The sequence below is a fragment of the Sphaerodactylus townsendi genome, linkage group LG03, assembly GCF_021028975.2.
Source record: "Sphaerodactylus townsendi isolate TG3544 linkage group LG03, MPM_Stown_v2.3, whole genome shotgun sequence".
In the NCBI taxonomy this organism is placed as follows: Eukaryota; Metazoa; Chordata; class Lepidosauria; order Squamata; family Sphaerodactylidae; genus Sphaerodactylus; species Sphaerodactylus townsendi.
The window spans coordinates 46683872-46703502 of NC_059427.1; the positions used below are offsets into that span (position 1 = coordinate 46683872).

The 19631-nt window shown below is 43.3% G+C and overlaps 1 protein-coding gene across 1 annotated transcript; it reads left to right on the top strand.

Annotated features, from left to right (window-relative positions):
* Positions 1 to 827: 827 nt before the first annotated feature.
* Positions 828 to 7762, top strand: TRH (thyrotropin releasing hormone). The gene is made up of 3 exons (XM_048491747.1): positions 828 to 1122; positions 2330 to 2544; positions 5081 to 7762. The coding sequence occupies exons 2-3, from the start codon at positions 2346 to 2348 to the stop codon at positions 5671 to 5673; spliced, it is 792 nt and encodes a 263-aa protein (XP_048347704.1). The 5' UTR covers positions 828 to 1122; positions 2330 to 2345; the 3' UTR covers positions 5674 to 7762.
* The last annotated feature ends 11869 nt before the right edge of the window (positions 7763 to 19631 follow it).

Here is a 19631-nt window from a genome sequence, read left to right on the forward strand (position 1 = left end):
TTGAATCTGCATAAGAATTTCATCTCCACGAGTTAAATGCTCATATTGTCCTTTGAAATCCCTGCAAAAGGAAGTCTTTAGACATCTCTGTAATATCATCCTGTCCCCTTTTCTTTGTAGATTTCTGTATGTGCAATCATAATTTGGAAACTTCCTTAGCATTGCCCACAGACCTAGATAAATATCTCCTTTCCTTAGGTTCCAGATCCCACACTGTATCCTCTGGACCTGCTTGAAGAGCAGTGGGAGGAAAATGGCAGGAACCATGGCACACATGCTGTGATGCCATGGCATTTGTGACACTCTAGAAACTTATCCAAATCTCTGTGGTAAAGACCCCTGTCCCTTTAACAGAAGGTTAATGTGTTAATATGCACAGATGAAGCTTTTGACGGCACAGAGGTAAATAACATCACCTGGTAAATAACGACCCATTAAGTCTTTATTAAAATGATAGGACGCTGTCCCCAGGTAACAAGCAATTTTAGGGAACACCCAGTTGGTGTTTTGTTGCTGTTGTACAGGTTTTTCCTTTTAATATTCTAGACTTGGGTGTGGGGCATCACAAAATGGTGTTTGATTTTACTTCTATGGTCAATTAGACAAATGTGTAGCTATGAGTCTTCAACTAATAAAACACTTACAGAGAAGCTGTACCATTTATGCTTTGTTCTCTCCAGATTTGCTGCCCTGCTGCCTTACTGTGCAGTTGTTGCTTAGAAGCAATTATGATCCTCCCCCTCCAAGACAAAAACTCTTCCTGATTTTATTCTAGCTATTGAAACAAAAAGTAGCAACCTCCAGTATTGTGATGTCAGCCGAGAACTGTCAAAATTTTAATATGTGCGCAAAATTCAGATCGCTGACATCAATGAAGGGGGGGGGAAGCAACACATCACCTACATTACCTCACGGTATTTGCATAATAGGTCCAGAGGCAGCTCTCTATAAGAAGAGCTGATCCTCCAAAGGGAGCTGAGCAGCAGTTCTATTGGATATCTCCTGTGATTTTACCGAGGAGAACAATTTTGAAGCTCAGACGTGTAAACAGCTGCAAAAACAAAGTGAACTGGAAGAACTCTTTCAAAACCTCAGCCTAGGACAGAAGCTCCTGTGCAGAAGGTAATTCTCATTGCTATTTAATTGTCAGGGTTGAAGTTTCCTCTTCTTGGGAAGAGTGTAATGGAGAAACATCTGTATGCTAATGTCCAGCTGTTATTCTGTGATGTTCTTTATGTTTACCAAATTGTGCCAGTTACTGAGAGGAAATGCCTGATCTGACTTCTTGCTTTGACAAACTTTCAATCAGAATGTGTGTATTTTTCTTAAGCAATGTGTTTCACTGTATAAAAACAGTGCTCAGTCACTATAACATCTCAGAATTGACTGCAGTAGATGTCTTGAAATTCCAGTTGCTTGTTTGCTAGATAACAGATCAGAAAGAAAAATATTGAATGATTTCAATATTTTCAAAAAATCTAAATGTTTGTACTCCTTTCATGATTAGCCAAAATATAACAGACCAGCTGCTAAATAAAAGTTAAGTTTTCATAAACAGTGTTTCTTGAAATACCCTTACTTGGTTTCTAGGGTGTTTGAAACCACTTGGTAAAAAAGCACAAATGAAACCCCTAAACTGGGAGAAAGCGAACAAATATAAAACCACTTATTTGTATGGAATTTATAAAGATGAACATCTCGTTTGCAGGGAGAGGGAAGACCTGCTAGTTCATATTGTTATGATTTTCATTCCTTGTATATTATAAAATTCGGGTTAAATAGAAAGTTTTTAAAAGTAAAGATCATTTGGCTTTAATGAAAGCTGTGACACAGCTATGCATTACAAACCTTTGGAGAACTGGATAATTTTTCTTCACATTGATTTTGTCTGGATACTATCCATCGTAAAAATGGATACATTTTACCCACAATATGTATAGTATGCAATGAGACCTAACCGCCAGTTTTAAGAAGAAGTTATATAGCTTCACATCTTAGGTACTAAATGCCTTCAAGTCACTCCTAAAACATATTCTTATAACTGAATTAGGATTTGAAGGAACATTAGCATTTATTTGCACATGTAGCCCGGCAGTGCCTTGCTCAAAGAAAAATATCCATATTCATCTGAAAAAGCCTTGTGAAAACTAAGAGAGTCCAGAAAATTAAAAGGGACAAGTAATCATTTCCATGGTCAACTAAAGCAGAGGGGGATAGTGGCAGAAGAATTATAGCTCCTGGCCATCTGACACATCTTTCTGAATAATTATGAAGATTACATTTATCATCATATTTGTTCCATTCCCTGCCACCCTGTTTTTCTTCGCAGAACCTTCAGTCTCATAATGCCATCGGCTCAACTGTTCCTTCTGCTGTTCTTTCTGGCTTTCACCAGTGTTTGTGTCAATTTGGGGCAGCCATTTACAGAGGATGGCGAGAATGAAGAAAAGAGTCACTTGGATGATATCTTCCAAAGGGCAGAAAACATCATCTTGAGGTCTATTCTCAAGAAGGCTGAAGATAATGAAGAGGACACCAACAACGGTAAGTGAGAATCTGAGGACTTCTGTTGTGTCTCCACAGCTGAGGTTAATTTCCTTACATTTATTTTTTAATTTGATACATGCAACGTTTTGAGACCCAGCATGGTATAGTGATTAAAAGCAGCAGACTTTAATCTGGAGAACCAGGTTCAATTTCCCACTCCTCCGCATTCAGCTGGGTGACCTTGGGCCAATCACAGTTCTCTCATAATTCTCTCAGCACATGCAGAGGCAGCCAATGGCAAAGGACTTCTCAATGTACCTTACCTTGAAAACCCTACAAGGTTGCCATAAGTCAGCTGTGACCTGATGGCACTCATGCACTTAACTTTTTGAATATATACACAAAAGTTCTCAAGTTTTTAGGAGCATGACTTGCAGATGTTAGAACACCTTGATTCCTGGCTGCTGACATCGGACAATTAATTCTTTAAAAATAGTTCTGCATCCCTTTTCTGCATTCTATGCAAGAGAAATGGGGCTATCTTGCCCCTTTTACTTGCAGTAGGTACATACTCTAATCAAAATGATAGTGATTAATTTGTGTGAAAGCCTTTTGAACATAAGTTTCCACCTGGGTCAATATTATCTATTCCAACTGGCAGCAAGTGTTTAGGGTCTCAAGCAGATAGCAGTCTAAAACCCACTAACCAGAGATTCTCTAGAGCTAGGTAAGAACCACCCTTGAGTTATGAAGGCTGTACCTACATCTAGACTTCTGAATAAGTCAGTTTAATAGTGGTGATACTCCACAAGCAACTAGTCTGTGCCCTCTGCATTGTGCATAGCAGCTAATGAGAGCCAGCGTGGCATAATGGTTAAGAGCAGGTGGATTCTAATCTGGAGAACTGAGTTTGATTTCCCACTCCTCCACCTGAGTAGAAGAGGCTTATCTGGTACCAGATGTGTTTCCATACTCCTACATTCTGGCTGGGTGACCTTGGGCTAGTCACAGTTCTTCTGAACTCTCTCAGCCCCACCTACCTCACAAGGTGTTTGTTGTGGGGAGAGGAAGGGAAAGGAAATTGTAAGCCACTTTGAGTCTTTTAACAGGAAAGAAAGGTGGGGTATAACTTCTCTTCCTCTTCTGTGTAGACTAGGTGTGGACATTCTTTGCACTGCTGCATGCCAAATAAGGCCCCATAGTTTTTGCATTCATTGCACATCTATAGGCTAATCTGAATCTGAACCCTCCAACAAATACTCCTCCCACCTGCTCAAATACTACTAAGTAGGCACTGCAGAAAATTTTTTTCTGCTTTACCACAAATTTCTTGAAGTGGAATTCATGAAAAGACCATTATGGACTTACCCAGAAATTTAGAGGCAAACTCTGCACTTATGTCTACCCATTGATCCCCATGAACCAGGAGTTGAGTAATCATTGGTGGACTGGTAAGAGTGGAATGGAGTCTTCAATATTGCAAGCAGCTTTATAGTACTATTTCCATTATGGTTCAGCCTTTCTGTTTAACATTACCTCCTGTCCAAGCCCATACAGCACTGCTATGATTAATCTTGCTTGAGCTTCTGTTAATATCATTTATGACAGAATTAGTAGCAAAGCCCATTGCAGGAGAGATGCAATAGGTCCTAGCAAAGGATAGAACACGAAGCATCTCCCCTGCAATGGGTTTTACCGGGACTGTAGTGGGCCCCGCCCCTCTCCCGGCATGACACTTGCCACTTACCTGGTTCTCAGTCTGTGGGAGAAAATGGAATGTCCCCCACCAACAGGGGAGAAGGACTTACTTTGTGAGTCCTGCTCCCTTATTGGTGGAGGGTTCGTTGTCGGACATTCCATCCCTTAGCATTTTATTATTGGTAAGGTAAGATTACATAGCTCAATTATCAGTGAGACAAGCAGAATACATATAAATCAAACTACATTTGTTACCTAAGATTAACTATTAATATAACTACATATGACTATTAATTATATTCAACAGATTCAATAAGCTAGCTATATATACCAGATAATAATTCAAGCTATATAGACACTTAAATACATTAACCTTAAAGAATCATGCTGAAAATCATACAGTAAATTATTCTATTAGAAGATAAAAACAAAATTACCATTATAGTAATTCACAGAATGCAAAAGGCAAGATTTCATCACACATTTAACGTTCCAAAACATTGTAATGTCTATTGTTCAATAAATTTGTCTGCCAGTTATTTTTTATTAATTAATGCAATTGTCTGCCAGTTATTTTTTATTAATTAATGCAATTTGCCATGCATGATTAAAACAGTCATTAATGAAATTTGCCATACGTGATTAAACCAGTCATTTGTAGATGAGGGTTTCTTCTTTTCCCAGTTGGCAGGTGTGACCATTTTTGACGTAATAACCAAACAATACTGGTTCTATATCTAAGGAGTATATATATCCATTAAATAAACCAGAATCACTTTGGATACTCCTGCCTTTCATTTGATACCCTGCTTGAACTTAACTGAATAATCACTGGTTATGAGAACAAATAATGTTACTTCTCGTGTTAGTTAACGCTGGAAATTTTCTTGGACAGAGCCGAGTGCTTCTCAGCTGAACTGGATTTCAAAAAGACAGCACCCTGGAAAGCGATCACTAAACAGTTTAGACAAGAGGCAGCACCCTGGGAGAAGGGAAGACACGAGCGACGATTCCTATGGAGAAACTCTGAAGCGGCAACACCCTGGGAAACGAGAGGAAGATGACGAATTTGAGCGCTACGTAGAACTGCAGAAGAGGCAACACCCTGGCAAAAGGGCCCTGTGGGATCCATACTCCGAGATCCCTAGCAACCAGCTGGCCTATTCAAATGAATTAACCAAAAGGCAACACCCAGGCAAGAGGTATCTGGCTTATAGCAAGCGACAGCATCCTGGCAAGAGAAGTTGGGAGGATGAGCTCGATAGCAGTGAGCAGGACTTGGAGAAACGGCAACATCCAGGGAAGAGGTACTTGGGTTTAGAGAGTCCAGACTACCCTGCCCCCTGTGACCCACAGGATTCCATCAACTGCAGCCAAAGCGGCTTGTTGGAGCTGCTAGACAGCATAAACAAAGGCCAGGGAGAAGAGAAGCGACAACATCCGGGAAGGAGGTCTTCTTGGGATGGGGCAGTGGAGGCAGAGGAGTGAGGAAGGGGCAGTTTGTAATTATGCATTGTTTACATTTCTCTGAATGATCCCCTCCTTCCTGATGATTCAAAGTTCCACTCACAGCTCTTTTTGACTCTCTGCTTGCTGCTGTACAATGCAGGTAATTCTTTTGTTCCTCTTGGATCGTGGTCCAGATTTAGCAATGTGGATTTCATTTTACGCACAGGACCGGGTTGTCCCATTGAAAGGTCCACAACCAGGCTTTCCCACATCATAAAATAAAGTGCATTAATATAGGATGATTCCAATATTTTTTCTCTGTGGATTCCTGGAGGGCAAAGATACAAACAAAAGGAAACTGTTGGAAGACATGGGCTATTCCAATGTGGGAAGAGTCAGTGTGATCCTTAATGCTTTCAACTGCCAGACCAGCTCCCCAAAATGTTTGCCTGTGACATGTTTCATACTCATGTCTGTCTATGCATTTCCTCATTACAAAGATGTGCATCTTTGACTGTTTTGTAGCCATTTTCCTCCGTAGGGCTTTCAGTAGAGAAATGTATAACCAGAATCATCTGCAGGTTCATTTCTGAACTGGGCTCTTCACTCAAATCTGGGCTGGGGAGGGGCATAGTGCTTCCAGCTATAGTGTCTTACTGTATGTCCAGGTGGGAGCTTCTCACAGTTTGGATGTGTGCATGCCAGGGTGGGGAGAAGTGGAAAAACCAGGTAACATTTTGGGACTGAAAAATATGATTCTTACCACACAGACTGCATTACCTGTGATGCTGCACCTGCTATTGCCTGAATTGTGGCTAGATGAGACAGGAAAGGGACCAGCAAACACCACGCAACTGCAGGGCTTGGAAGTGCGCTGCAGGAACATCTACATATCATTCTTCAAATATACCATATGGAGATGTCATTCCATGATTCATTTCTTAGTTCATCCCTTAGATGTATAATTTGTTCTTGATCCCTGAACCTTCAAACATGTTGCCCACCATGGGGTAGCCATCAACAGCACCATGACACCCATTATCTCCTTCAGTTTCTAATTCCTCCACACCCCCACCTGCCCATTTTTATTGTTGAGGACAACTCTTTGAGTGAGCTGCTGCCTCATAAACTTTCGTGCCCTCATAAGGGCCATGAGTTCACTGAGATGATGATTCCCCAGATCATTATAATAGCTAGTCTAGCTACTATTCTAGATAACAGGCAACAAAATGATCCCATAGTCAATCACACGCCCTTGAGGGAATTCACTGAAAGTGTTGGGGAGGAAAGTTAACACAGGCCAATGAAATAATTAAAAAACGTGTATAAGTGAAAAGAGTGGCTTCTCACACTTTTAGTTCAATGCTTATGCATGAAGTAGACAAAGTGAGCTACTATGAAGAAGACATTTCTTAAGGGGTTCAAATCACAGCTTCCGTCAGGCAAAGACCACAATGTTCCAGTCTCGATTGCTGCTTGGCCACTGTAACTTTTGCTGTACCCTGCATCCTGGGATCTAAAATGGATCTAAATACATTCCAAGGGGCAGCTTGCTCTGCAAGTATAAATAATGCCAATGCAGAAGGGGAATCCTATAGCTGGTGCTGATGTTCTCCAGTCATCATAGGTATGTTCCATCAAAATCTGTATCAATCCCATTAAGCCATATCTCCCCTAGCCATTTTCCAGGTGGTTAGGCTGCTTACAAGCTGTCTTTATGACAGGGGATTGCGTACAATTGCTGTCTTCTCTGTGCTGGTTGTGATGGATCAAGCTGCCATTCTGCTAATGAACAAGATTAATGTGCAAAGAGAAATGACATGCATGTTCAGCAAATCAGACATTTGCTATTATCCTTTGCCCTAAACCTGATTCATAATGATGCAAGACCCTTTTTTGATTATCAAGGTTTCACAAGGCTGATTTGGAACCCACATCTCACTTTATTTCAGAATAATGACAACAGTATGAATTGACAATTGCAGCAAGCAGGTGTCTTTGTCTCATCGTGTGGATTTTCATTTAAATTCCCATTGTCCTGAAGTATATGTCTTCACTTTGTGTAGACGAAAGGTGTTTATCTGCCAGAAATGAATCAATAAATATTTATCATTACCAGTGTCACAAACTCAGTCGTCCTTTTTGGTTGTGCAAAAGGAAATAAACCTGAATTTAAAATGGAAAGATTTCAGTGTCACCAATAGAAGGGGGGAAAAAACTAATACTTTTTAAGCCAAACTTGTGTATGGTGGTGACTGTCTGTAGGACTAGCTCACCATCAGCACAGTAGACCATTTTGTGTAGAAAAGTACATCTGATATCTGCTTATATATGATAAATGGGGGGGGGACCCAATAGAAAGTAACATGAGGAAACCGAGCAGCATCCTCCTTTAAACTGTATCATAGTGAACTTTGACTATTGGTTTCCAGCCTTGTAAGGAGAAGGATGTGGAAATCTGGGAAACCATCTGGTCTGCAACAGAGGATAGCAGCCATGTTACTTTCTCGTGGTTGTGTAGAAGAGGAGATTTCTGCTCATGCACCTTTTTGAACTGGGCAGCACTGAAAAACTGTGTGAACCTAGATGCTTTTCCATCTTGAAAAAAGGAAGAATACGCATTGTATAACTAAGTTCACGTCCCTATTGCTGAACAGATAGCTTTCTCTCGTCAAGGCAGGTAAATTTGTTATTAAATCTTAAAACACAAAACCACAGATATTCGAACATGTACTCCTAAATACTCTCGTGTGGGAAATTTGTAGTTTTAGCAGATAAAAGAGTTGGGAAGGGAGGGTGTTATGTGAAGCCACATTTTCCAACCTTTGCAATGTTCTTTCTGTGACTGCTACAGTGGCAAAACTCATAAACTGTTACGGATATGTAAAATAACCAGGCACCAAAGATTCAGCAACGCCTAAGCAGTTCTTCAGACAAGGAAAACTAATCTTAACTATGCAGTTAAGAACATGGCTTGCCTGCTGCTTATGTTCATCAGGTGCCAGGGAACGCTCCTTGTGTTCTCAACTGTGAAGACTTTTTAGAGTAATCCAAGCCCAGCTGACAATTGTTAAAACTGAACATGCAGCATTAGGCAGGATATAAATTGGGTGTTCTCCAGAGTCATATTAATGGGCTGTAGATGAACTGAATTATTTCTCAGTACAATAATATTGCTACTGCTGACCTAGAAAACATGTAGTTGAGGAAACTGACGAAGGAACACTTGTGAGATGAGATACTTGTAGAGTTGCAATCTGGTTGGTGCAGCAAGAACAAAATCCTCTGTTGGAGGACACATCCAATAGATGGATACAGGGTGGATTTTTTTTTCTGTTTATGCTCTACAATTTCCTTTAAACAATGGAGAATTCAAGGCAGCTATCATCACCAGGAAACATTATGTTCTTAAAATGGTACATCCCACCCAGGCATAGCAGGGGAAAATGGCACCTGGGGCAAAGTGGTGCCCCCTGCGCCCCACTTACCTGAGCCGGTGGCAGTTCCTGGCAGCCTGGTGGGGCCTGGCAGGGCAGGGGCGAGGGGTGACCAGCTGCGGTCTCTGCTGGGCCTGGCAGGGTAGGGCTGGGCCAAGGGGCGCCCTGCGATGGCTCCGCTAGGCCGCTCCTTCAGCAGATGGAGCCTCTGCTGGCTGAAGGAGAGGCCTGGCAGGGCTGGGCCCAGTCAAGGGGGGAGGAGGAGGGGTGTGGGGGCAATTTTCCGCCCCCACGTGACCGAATGGGGGCCTGCCCACAGCATTTGTCCCCACCCCAAGGAGGCTACACCACTGCATCCCACCCTTCTGATGAGTTCATGGGTGCTTAGAACTTTCAAAGGAGAGGCCCACGCCAGTGCTAAAACTGCAGGAAGAAGATTGAAGGTGCTGATTGGATTTGTTACTGTAAGCAAATCTTCTGGTGTTTATTACACTGGCGCACTTTTATGTAGCATCAGGAGAAAAGCTCGCAGTGTGTCTTGACCTTGTAACTTAAGGGATGTTCAGCCTAAGTTTCATCAGATGAAGAAACAAGGGGAGACCAGCCACACTCATAGGAAGCCTCTTTTTACCACTGGGCCAGAGCAGATCAGGTGGCCCTTTTTCACCCCCACAAGATGTTTGGATCATGCTTGCTTCTGAGACTCTACTCTCACTGCTCCTTGCTAGCTAGTGAGCACCTTTGTTATGCTTTACTCTGCTTTTAGCTTCACAGGATCTAGATCAGGGGTAGGGAACCTGCGGCTCTCCAGATGTTCAGGAACTACAATTCCCATCAGCCTCTGTCAGCATGGCCAATTGGCCATGCTGGTAGGGGCTGATGGGAATTGTAGTTCCTGAACATCTGGAGAGCCGCAGGTTCCCTACCCCTGATCTAGATCTTACATATGCCTTCCTATTATCCACATTATTTTTGGAGCGTGCAGGACATGTCTCTCTTATGTTGGTTTAACTCCATGTGACTTTACAGCTGCTCACTAAAATGGCAACTGATGCATTTTCTATTTAATACATAGTTCATACACAGATGAAAAAGTCAACATGGCAGTGATGCTTTGCTGGTTCTAGTATCTCGCAGTACTCTGTGAAAGAACTACAAGTCATATAGTGAGGCCTATTTCTCTAACCCCACACTTTACCTAAGGGCTATCTAGAGTTTAAAAAGACAAGGCCTTGGGCCTGAAGCTGTACTAATGGACTCCAGAAGCATTCTTAGTCAGGAACATTTCAGAAAAAGGAAACTGGAAAGTAGATGTGGTGACAGAATTGTTGTTACAATTTCCTCATTTGGTTGTACCTTCTGTCTCAGTAGATAGCTATTAACCACAATATGTAAGTGGAATACCTACATTCAAATGTATACCAAATGGTTGCGAAAACCCATAGTGGAGAGTTGTTGTCTTTGCTGCCTGGTTTCACCTCATTAGAAGTATTTGGCAACTCTCTGTTGAAAGCAAAATGCTGAGTTGGATGGACCTTTATTCTCAGCCAGTTAAGTAATTATTCTTAAGAAACCAAGTCATCTTCTTTAGAGTGGACCTTGGGCTACTGCCCCTCACATTGGGCTTTAGGGATTCCAGAAAAACCCTGAAGATGATCCCCATCATCTCCTACCTAAGAGAAATCACCAAGTCTGCAGATGACACTGAAAATTGAATGGATTGTGAAGAGGATCTTTCCAAATTGGGTAAGTGTAAGACTTTCACGGCTGGATTCAACTAATTGTGGTGGGTTTTCCGGACTGTGTGGCCGTGGTTGGGTGGATCTTGTTCCTAATGTTTTGCCTGCATCTGTGGCTGGCATTTTCAGAGGTGTATCACAGAGGGAAGTCTGTTACACACAGTGTGAGCATGTCCCTCCAGCCCTCTAGAGCAACGATGCCAGAAGAGGTAAGTGGAGGAGACGGGGAAAACAGCGTCTTCCTGCTGGTGCTATTCGCACCTTGCCGGCGGGAAGACACTGCTTTACAAAAACCTTGCTCCCTGCGCAGGGTTTGAAAGCAGTGCCTTCGCACTGCTTGGGTGGGGGGCAAGGATGGTGCTGCTGCGATGCAGAAGCGCCGGCCATGCAAACTCCTCCCCAGGAATGCAGTCCCTGGGGCGCTGTTATTCGCCCGTGCAGAAACAGCCAAAGATTTTAGCAACAGAATCAGCTTTTTATTCCACATACCACCAGGTCCCGCCTGGAGGCTGGCACCCAGGCTAGCATTCAGACAGAATCTTGCAGCAGGCAGCGTGCTCTCTGAACAGAACAGGTGGAGTTATTAAATACCAAGATTCCAAGCAAAATGGACTAAAATCATCATCAGACTCAACTTCTCCAAAGGGGTTTAGCAGAAACTAGAACCTGAAACAGGATTTTTCCCAAAGAAACGGTGTTCAGTAATTTTGGAACAACACTCATTTTTAAATAATGGTGCTTGTGTCATGTGTAGCGATTTTGCTAGATTATACAGAATCAGTCTGTAGATTGTCACTTTTTTTATGCGGACGGGTGGATGCGGGATATTAATTTCATGTGCACTGTCATTTGCAAAGTACAGGGGAAAATTAATATTGTGAAATAGGGTATTATCTCTAGAGTGAATTAATTAAGGCCATTAATAAAGATGGTGCACAAAAGGAAAATGTAACCTAGCTGGTGCTTGACAGGAACTTTAGGTGTGTGCCCGCTCGGTCTACGCCAGCTACCGTTACAGAAAACCACAACATTTCATCTCTGCAGAGAGAAAAACTACACATAACTATCAGGTGGGCAAAAGCCCAACACCTTTCTCAACATGGAAGAATAAATGCATCATAAAATCAAAACATGCAGAGACTTGTTACCCCAAGGGGAAGTATATATAGATCCTGACCTGTATTTCTGAGCTCCTGTCATTTTTCGAATGAATAAGGGTATTCCTTATATACTACAATTCATTTTTCCATTATACAAGAACTGAAGTTGTTGGGCAACAGATTTAAGACAGATGAAGCGGAATACTTCTCACAAGGCAAAATTAACTTATGGAATTCACTGCTATAAAATGCATTGTGCAATCCTAAACACATTTACATCTTTTAAATTACATTGGGCTTTGAAAGGCATCGTTGCTGATCATGACTTAAGTTTAGATGAATCAAAAAGGGAATTAGATAATTTATGGAGTGATGGATGAATATGATTTCCTAACAACACAGGACTATTTCAGCTACATTCCCAAAAGGAAGGCTGGCTCTTTTACTCTGATGGAGGGGGAGCTAAGCCCAGTAGAATGCCCATAATGCTATTTGTTAATCCCGTCAATGCCTTGATAAATTGTTCCTGACTTTTGCCATAATGCCCCTGGGACTTCACTTTTGCATGCAGGACTAATTTTGGTGCATGATGCAAACAACCCCTTCAACAACCTCACCCTCCTTTAATCTATACTTTTAAAGTAATTGGCCGAAAGTCTTCTTGGAGGGCGTTTTGAAGATGTACTCCAAATTATAATAGGAAGGGCCCTCCAAAGCTAGAAGGAAAATCCATAAATGGGACAGCCTGGGGTGTTGTTCATTGTCAGACATTCTATTTCATCACTTAGTTCCACGAGATCTTCACCTTCTCCTTGAACAACCCTCTGTAAGTGGAGGTAGCCCCCTTTCTCAAAGGAAGGAAGAGATATTTTCAGTAAATCTGACTGGCTACTCCATTTTGTTCTTTTATTAGCATTGTGCATTATTCTGTTAGCCTGTGGATTGTCTCCAAAGATCTGTGCTTTCTGGGAACATGTTTAACCAATAAAGTTTTTAAAAACATAATCTTTGATGAGCTAAGGAACAGAGCTCTGGGAAATGCCTACCTGCAAACCATAAGGATTTCTCAGTCATGAAATTACTGTGACAAAGGGTGTTGAAGATAGTTCCACCAGAGAGAAAGACAAGGTGTAAAAAGGTGATCTCTGCATACCTACAAGTATGCACACACTTTCTGATTAGGGAATCAAGACAGGCTCCCTAGAAGTGGCCCTGAAGGCTTTTCTTATAAGTACTGATCTGACTCAAAAAGAATCTTCGGGTGGAGGTAGCCCACCACTGTTTATCCAAAAAGGAAAGGAAAAAAGAATTATATTATTGGACAGCACCAGGATTCCAAAGCAGTGCAGCAGTGTAGATCTTTAGCAAGGTCCGTCAATTGCTATTAGACAGAAGCATAGCTAGGAAAAATGGAGCCTGGGGCAAAATCTGAGTTTTCCGCCACCCCAACCCTGTATGGGTGGCCGCCCTCCCCCACCATGACCAAACAAAGTTTTTTTTGCACCAGGTCATCTCAAAATCACCATCACATTATAGAACATGCCCCAACTCACAAATCTGGGTAAAAGCCGGATCCAGATTATTTTAAACGGATCCTCATGAATTCATATGATTTTTGCATTGGAATGAAATGAAACCACCATGAAACTATAGAACATGTCTTAGTCCACAGGCATCACCAAAACAATCACACATCCCATGTTTTGTGGCGCTGCAGTGGAGCAAATACCTTCCTGAAAAACATGGATCCTCATGATTTTTGCACGAAGTCATCCCCAAATCACCAGCACATCACAACTCCAGCCATTAGCCACATGTCTGAACACAGCAATCACACATCCCACACGTCATTGTGCCATAGTGACTCAAAAACCTGCTTGAAAAACATGGATCCTTGTGGATCCTCATGATTTTTCCACTTGGTTACCCAAAAATCACCTGCACATCATACCCCTAGACACATGCCTGAACACATCCCATGCTCCATGGCACCAGAATGACTCAAAAACGTGGTTAAAACACATGGATCCTCCTAATTTTTGTACTTGGTCATCCCCAAATTAGCACCAAATCATAACCCAAGCCCCTGGCCACATGTCTGAACACAACAATCACACATCCCATGCTTCGTGGCACCGCAGTGGTGCAAAAACCTGCTTGGAAAACATGGATCCTTGTGGATCCTCATGATTTTTGCACGGAATCACCCCAAAATCACCATCTCTCAGAACAATGCCAGTTGAGCTAGGGGTAGGGGAGGGAGGCAAGGGTTGGGTAGGAATTGAAGAAGGTGGCAAGAGGTGCCTGGGGGTGGGGGAGATGGGAAAGGGTGACTAGGGTTGGAAGGAGGGTGGGAAGGGGTTGGAGAAGGTGTCAAGGGGTGGTTAGGGGTGGGGGAAGGTGGCAAGGGATGGCTAGGGGTGGGGGAAGTTGGCAAGACATCATCCTACTCTGAAGATCTGTAGTAATTCCAGAAGGCTTCCCGACCCCACTGGGAGAGTGGGAAGACCAGCCAGTCACCTTTCCTGCCCCCTAAGCCTAGACTCACAACTCCTCCCCACCCTAGTCTGGACTTCTAGCCCACCCACCACCCCCAGACTCACCATTGAGACTGCACTTCTCCTGCTGCCACCATACCTGCTCCAAGCTGAGCCCGCAGATCTCCTGCAGCTCAAAGCGCCACAGCACCTTGTCAACAGTCAGGCTGTACATGCCCTTCATGCTGCCCACCACAGTCACCCCAGGTAGGGGGGAGATTGAGGGAGGGGGGAGCAAAACAGCCACCCCATGCCAAAGAGGTTACTAGAGGACCCCCAACCGTGGACCTGTCCTTCCGATGGGGCTCCTGTGCTCTTTCCATCCACTGGTAGGGGAGCTTTGGTCGGGGAGAGCTGCCAAGCCCAGGAGTCTGGCTCCCTTCTTCCCAGCATTGACGAGGACTCACAAGCCAGCTGCCAGGCTGCAAAGACAGTGCTCGCCCAGCTCCCTCCCGGCCGTGCCTGGCCAAGTTTCTTTCTGCTCCCACCGACTTCAGCTGCTACAAAACGGATGGTGGTGGGAAGAGACAGGGGCCACACTCACTTCTTCCTGGTCCCACCCACCAGGATCACCCACCTGCAGTCTAGGCTGAGGGGGGAAGGAGGGCTGTTGGGCGATTTTCCAGCCCCCATGTGACGTGAACGGTGGTCACCAAGGGCGTTTGTCCCCAGGCAGCCCATGGAAGCTCCACCTCTGCTATTAGATATGATGGCTAAGTGGAGCTTCCATATTCTAAGGCGTAGGTGTCAAACTCGCAGCCCTCCAGTTGTTATGGACTACAGTTCCCATCATCCCCTGCCACCATCATGCTGGCTTGTAGGTTTTTCAGGACCATCTGTTTGCCCAGTGTGGGAACAGAACTCTGGGCTAAATAGACTTTTAGTGTAGTCCAGTGTCAACTTCGCTGTGAAACAGATTTTTTGGGGGGTGGGGGGAACCCACTCCCACAGTCATGACGTGCATCTCCAAGTTTACAGCAAAAAAGTTCCACTTTCAGAAATGTCAGCAAATGAAGCATAAAATAGTTAGGTTTCCTGGCTGTGACCTTTACAAATTTCTTTAAACTTGATTTTTTCCCCCCATTTGGTGAAAAAGGGATAAGCTGTATAATTAGCACCTCTTGCAATTCGTTTTAAACCACTCTCATCACTGAGATTGCGCCCCACACACAACAAGATGTTGTGGCAAGTGCTCATCCTCTCATCCTCCATGTTAAATCATTATAATTAGTATGTGCTATGCCTTGTTTCAGGATGTGTGGTACCAAGTAACCCTTTATTATTATTTTTAATGACTCATCATCTGAAGGAGTTTAACGGGAATATTACCAAACCTAATGTCTTCATTTCTGCATTTCGGGATATCACCTGTCAATTTGCCAACCACTCTATTCAATTGCCAATCGCCTTTCAATTGCCAGGCAGAATGTCCACAAATCCTACCAATAAACTATAAGGCTTGGGATCTACATCAATTGGGCAGTGCAATCCTGGGGGGGGGGCAATCCCCCTCTGGAGTGCCAGGCCTGCGCCGTACTCGGCCTGGCAGTTTGCATGTAGGCAGCCTGAGTGCAGATGGCCCAGATATTATCATTGCCCAAGGTCATGGGGCCTCTTTCCTTTGCTCGCAAGTAACTAGCAGTAGTGCTTACACTGTTTCTCCTTATCTGCCTTATTGAGGGAGTAACTGCCTGTCCCAAAAACAATGTCTCTTTCTCACTGTCCTTTCACATGCTGATACTATGGGAATGTGAGGGTGGGGGTATACTGGGTTCAGTCAAACTGTAACCTCCATGTATAGGGGCCAGAGAGCCAAACCCCAGTTTCGGCTATCTGGCTGTTGGGCTGACACAGTTCTAATAAAGCTCTTGAACCATTCTTGAGACTTGTTATTGACTGGGGTAACAGACCCTTACATTGAGGCAGAATTAGCTTATGATGGTGGATTTGCCCTCTCCCAGACACTTACTTAGGCAGAGGGGCAAATCCGCTGGTGCCTGGCCACTGCATGGCCCCGGGACTCCTGGCTGTGGCACCCAGCTCTCTATCGGGGGCAATGGTGAGGGCATTCCCAGGGTTGGAGCCTACCTATGTCAGCTTCCACCACCAGCAACCTTGCACCAGTGGGCCTAGCCTTGAGATACACTGCATTTTTTTGTGGAGTATCTCTACTTTCTCTTATGGGGGAGTTTCAGGTAAGATTTTTTTTAAATTTACTTTGGGGCTTCTTGCACTGCAGGAAAGCCTTTTGGAGGGGGCGGGGCAGTACCAGAGTGGTGCCATCCCTGCCCAGTCTGAATTGGTCTGTATATCACTCAAGTGTTTTTACAGTTTCAAGCATCATTTTGATAGATCTCTGTCTGCTTCCTGAGAGCTGAAAGGCAGAATACAGAAGGAGCAAAAATGAACTTCAGAACCTACCACCACAGGGATAATTTTTGCCAATCAGCTGCAAAAACAATTTTGCTTCTGGCTCTTGTGGGTTTTCCAGGCCAGAATCAATTGGCTGTTGTGGGTTTACCTGGCTGTGTAGTTTTTAGCTTTTCTTTTGCAGGCTACGTTCAAACTGCATCTCTTTTGCAGGCTACATTCAAACTGCCAGCTGTTGTCCACCAGGTCTTCCCAAAGCAGATGGAACAGGACAAGTAACTAGCAGTCACCAGTCATCAAACACAAAATTACAGTGCAATTCTAAGTGGAGTTATACCTACTTAAGTCCACTGAAGTCAACTGCCTTACAAACTGAACTCTTAATTAATTAATTGATTGAATTAATTGCATTTTATATCCTGCCCTCCCCAGCTGAAGCTGGCTCAGGCCAGCTAACACACACTTCAAATTGTGATACAATGTACATAATAAATAGTTAAAACATTTAAACATTACATCTTTAAAACATATAACAATAATTTTACAGATGGCACTAAAATCTCACAGGACTCTCACTAGTCCATAAGTGTAATCCACTCTGTTCCATTATAATTCTTACTATCAGGATGGGGGCAGGGGGAGGTAAGCAAGTAAGAGTTCCAGTCATCAAACACATATTGAAGAAACCGATATTGTTGTCTTCTGTAGGAAGTCCTGGGAGGATGTCATTTTTGCATTTCCAAATCTTTGCAGCAATATTGTTTCAATAGCTTTTCTTTTTTGAGCTCTGGGATGTATACTACCATCACATTAGAGTTTTGTCTACAAGAGAACAGTCTCATCATTTTAGCAGCTGGAGTTATAAGAAGCAGCCACAACCAGAAGACTTCCTAAACAACAACTCTGCAGAATATCAAGAGATGCAGACACTCCAATCCAACGTCTCTTGATGTGCCCACAGAGTTCAATTTACACCTAGTGTTCTGCATGATCTCCCGTGGTCTCCAGTGCGAGGGAAAGCAATATGTGCACAAAAAAAGATACATGGAGAACATTTCCTAATACAGAAGTGAATTTACACAAGGATCTGTGTGCCCCTTGAACATAATATCCATGTAGATTTGGATCTCAGTAAAAGAAACAAATATGAAACTGTAGAGACCCTATTACTGTGCCAGAAGAGACTGCTATTATTTGAACTTAACAGGTACTTCTGAAAGTTACAATATATTCCAAATATCAGTGCCATCATAATTATTGTAAATCTTGATTCTTTAATTTAGGATTACCAAGAACTTGAAATGCTTAACTGGCTTACACTCCACCAAGCCATGCACACTCATTAACACAGGGGTCTGCAACCTGCAGCTCTCCAGATGCTCATGGACTACAAATCCCATCAGCCCCTGCCAGCATGACCAATTGGCCATGCTGGCAGGGGCTGATGGGAATTGTAGTCCATGAACATCTGGCGAGCCGAAGGTTGCAGACCCCTGCATAAACAAATGTGAAATTTGGGGGAATAAAGCATGCAGGCCGTGAAGCTATATTTCCTTTGAAATGCTCTTGTGCCAATCTCCAAAGTACTTATTGGATTCAGGAAAGTGTTTGCAGGTTCTCTGAAGCTGAGACCTCAGGTCTCAGATACATTTGTGGCATATCTGGATTGCAACCTTAACCTGTGACCAGATGTTTTCGCCTTACATACGAAACTGCTGGTTTATGCATAGAACCTGCCACCCTCTGTACAGAAACAGCTTCGGCAAGAACTCTTCCCTCCTAACAGTCTGCAGCAGCAGAGGCTCTGGGCTACCACCACGGTGGGCTTTCAGGCAAAGAAAAAGCTACAGCCATCTGGGCTTCTCAGCATTTCAAACTGCATGGGGGCTCCTCCACACAACTACTTTTTCAGAGCGGTTAAGCCCAATTGACAAGTGCAAGCTCGAGTGCGGAGAATCCAAAGACTTTCATTATGATCCCAGATAGCAGAAAAGAGTGGGTGTGAGCTGCCCCCAGATGTCAGAAAGCACTGTTGCACTTAACAAACAATTTACAAAGCGCTTGACAAGCTCTCAAGTTCCTATAAATTACTGTACCCTGTCATTTTGACAGATGGGACTGCAAACAAGACAGATCAATCATATCCAAGTCCCTTCTCCCGTGAACGAGAAAATACTTTAGCTTGGCATCAAAATGTTTCTCAGGAACAGAGGCCTCTCATATGTGAGGCTTTTTATTTTAAAAGCGCTTGATCGTTAGACGATTATTAGTTTTAAAGGAGCACATCCATTTCAAACATGACTACACCTACTACTGGCTGCTGCAAGGAGATTTTTGTGCGAGTTTGCATTTTGTGTGCCAAGGGCTAGTGAGAAAAACAGCAACAAAACTATTGATAATACCATGTGTGTATTTACACAGTGCTGAACACCCTCAGGCAAATGAACAAACTAATAAATCCACAACAAGCTAAAATTAGTTTATTTAGAGAGCCCCCACCCTTGTACAGTGAGAAAGTCTTATGTACATGATGAGCATATCCACAAAGTAAGGAAACAAGTAAGGAAATCCAGGCCTCACTCACCTGGGCAGTGAAAGCATCTCACAAAATCATGAGAACTCAAGATGATAAGAATAAGATTATTATGCAAAAATTAAGTTGCTCACTCTCACAGCTCAAGATGAACCCAAGGTTGCATCTACAGCATGTAGTTCCCACCAGAACAGGAAGGCCTGTTCTCCAGCCTGCTCGGTTTTCTAAAGTAAGTGGGAGTGGGGGGTGTGCACGAAAAAGCCAGAGTGCGCACCAGTGCA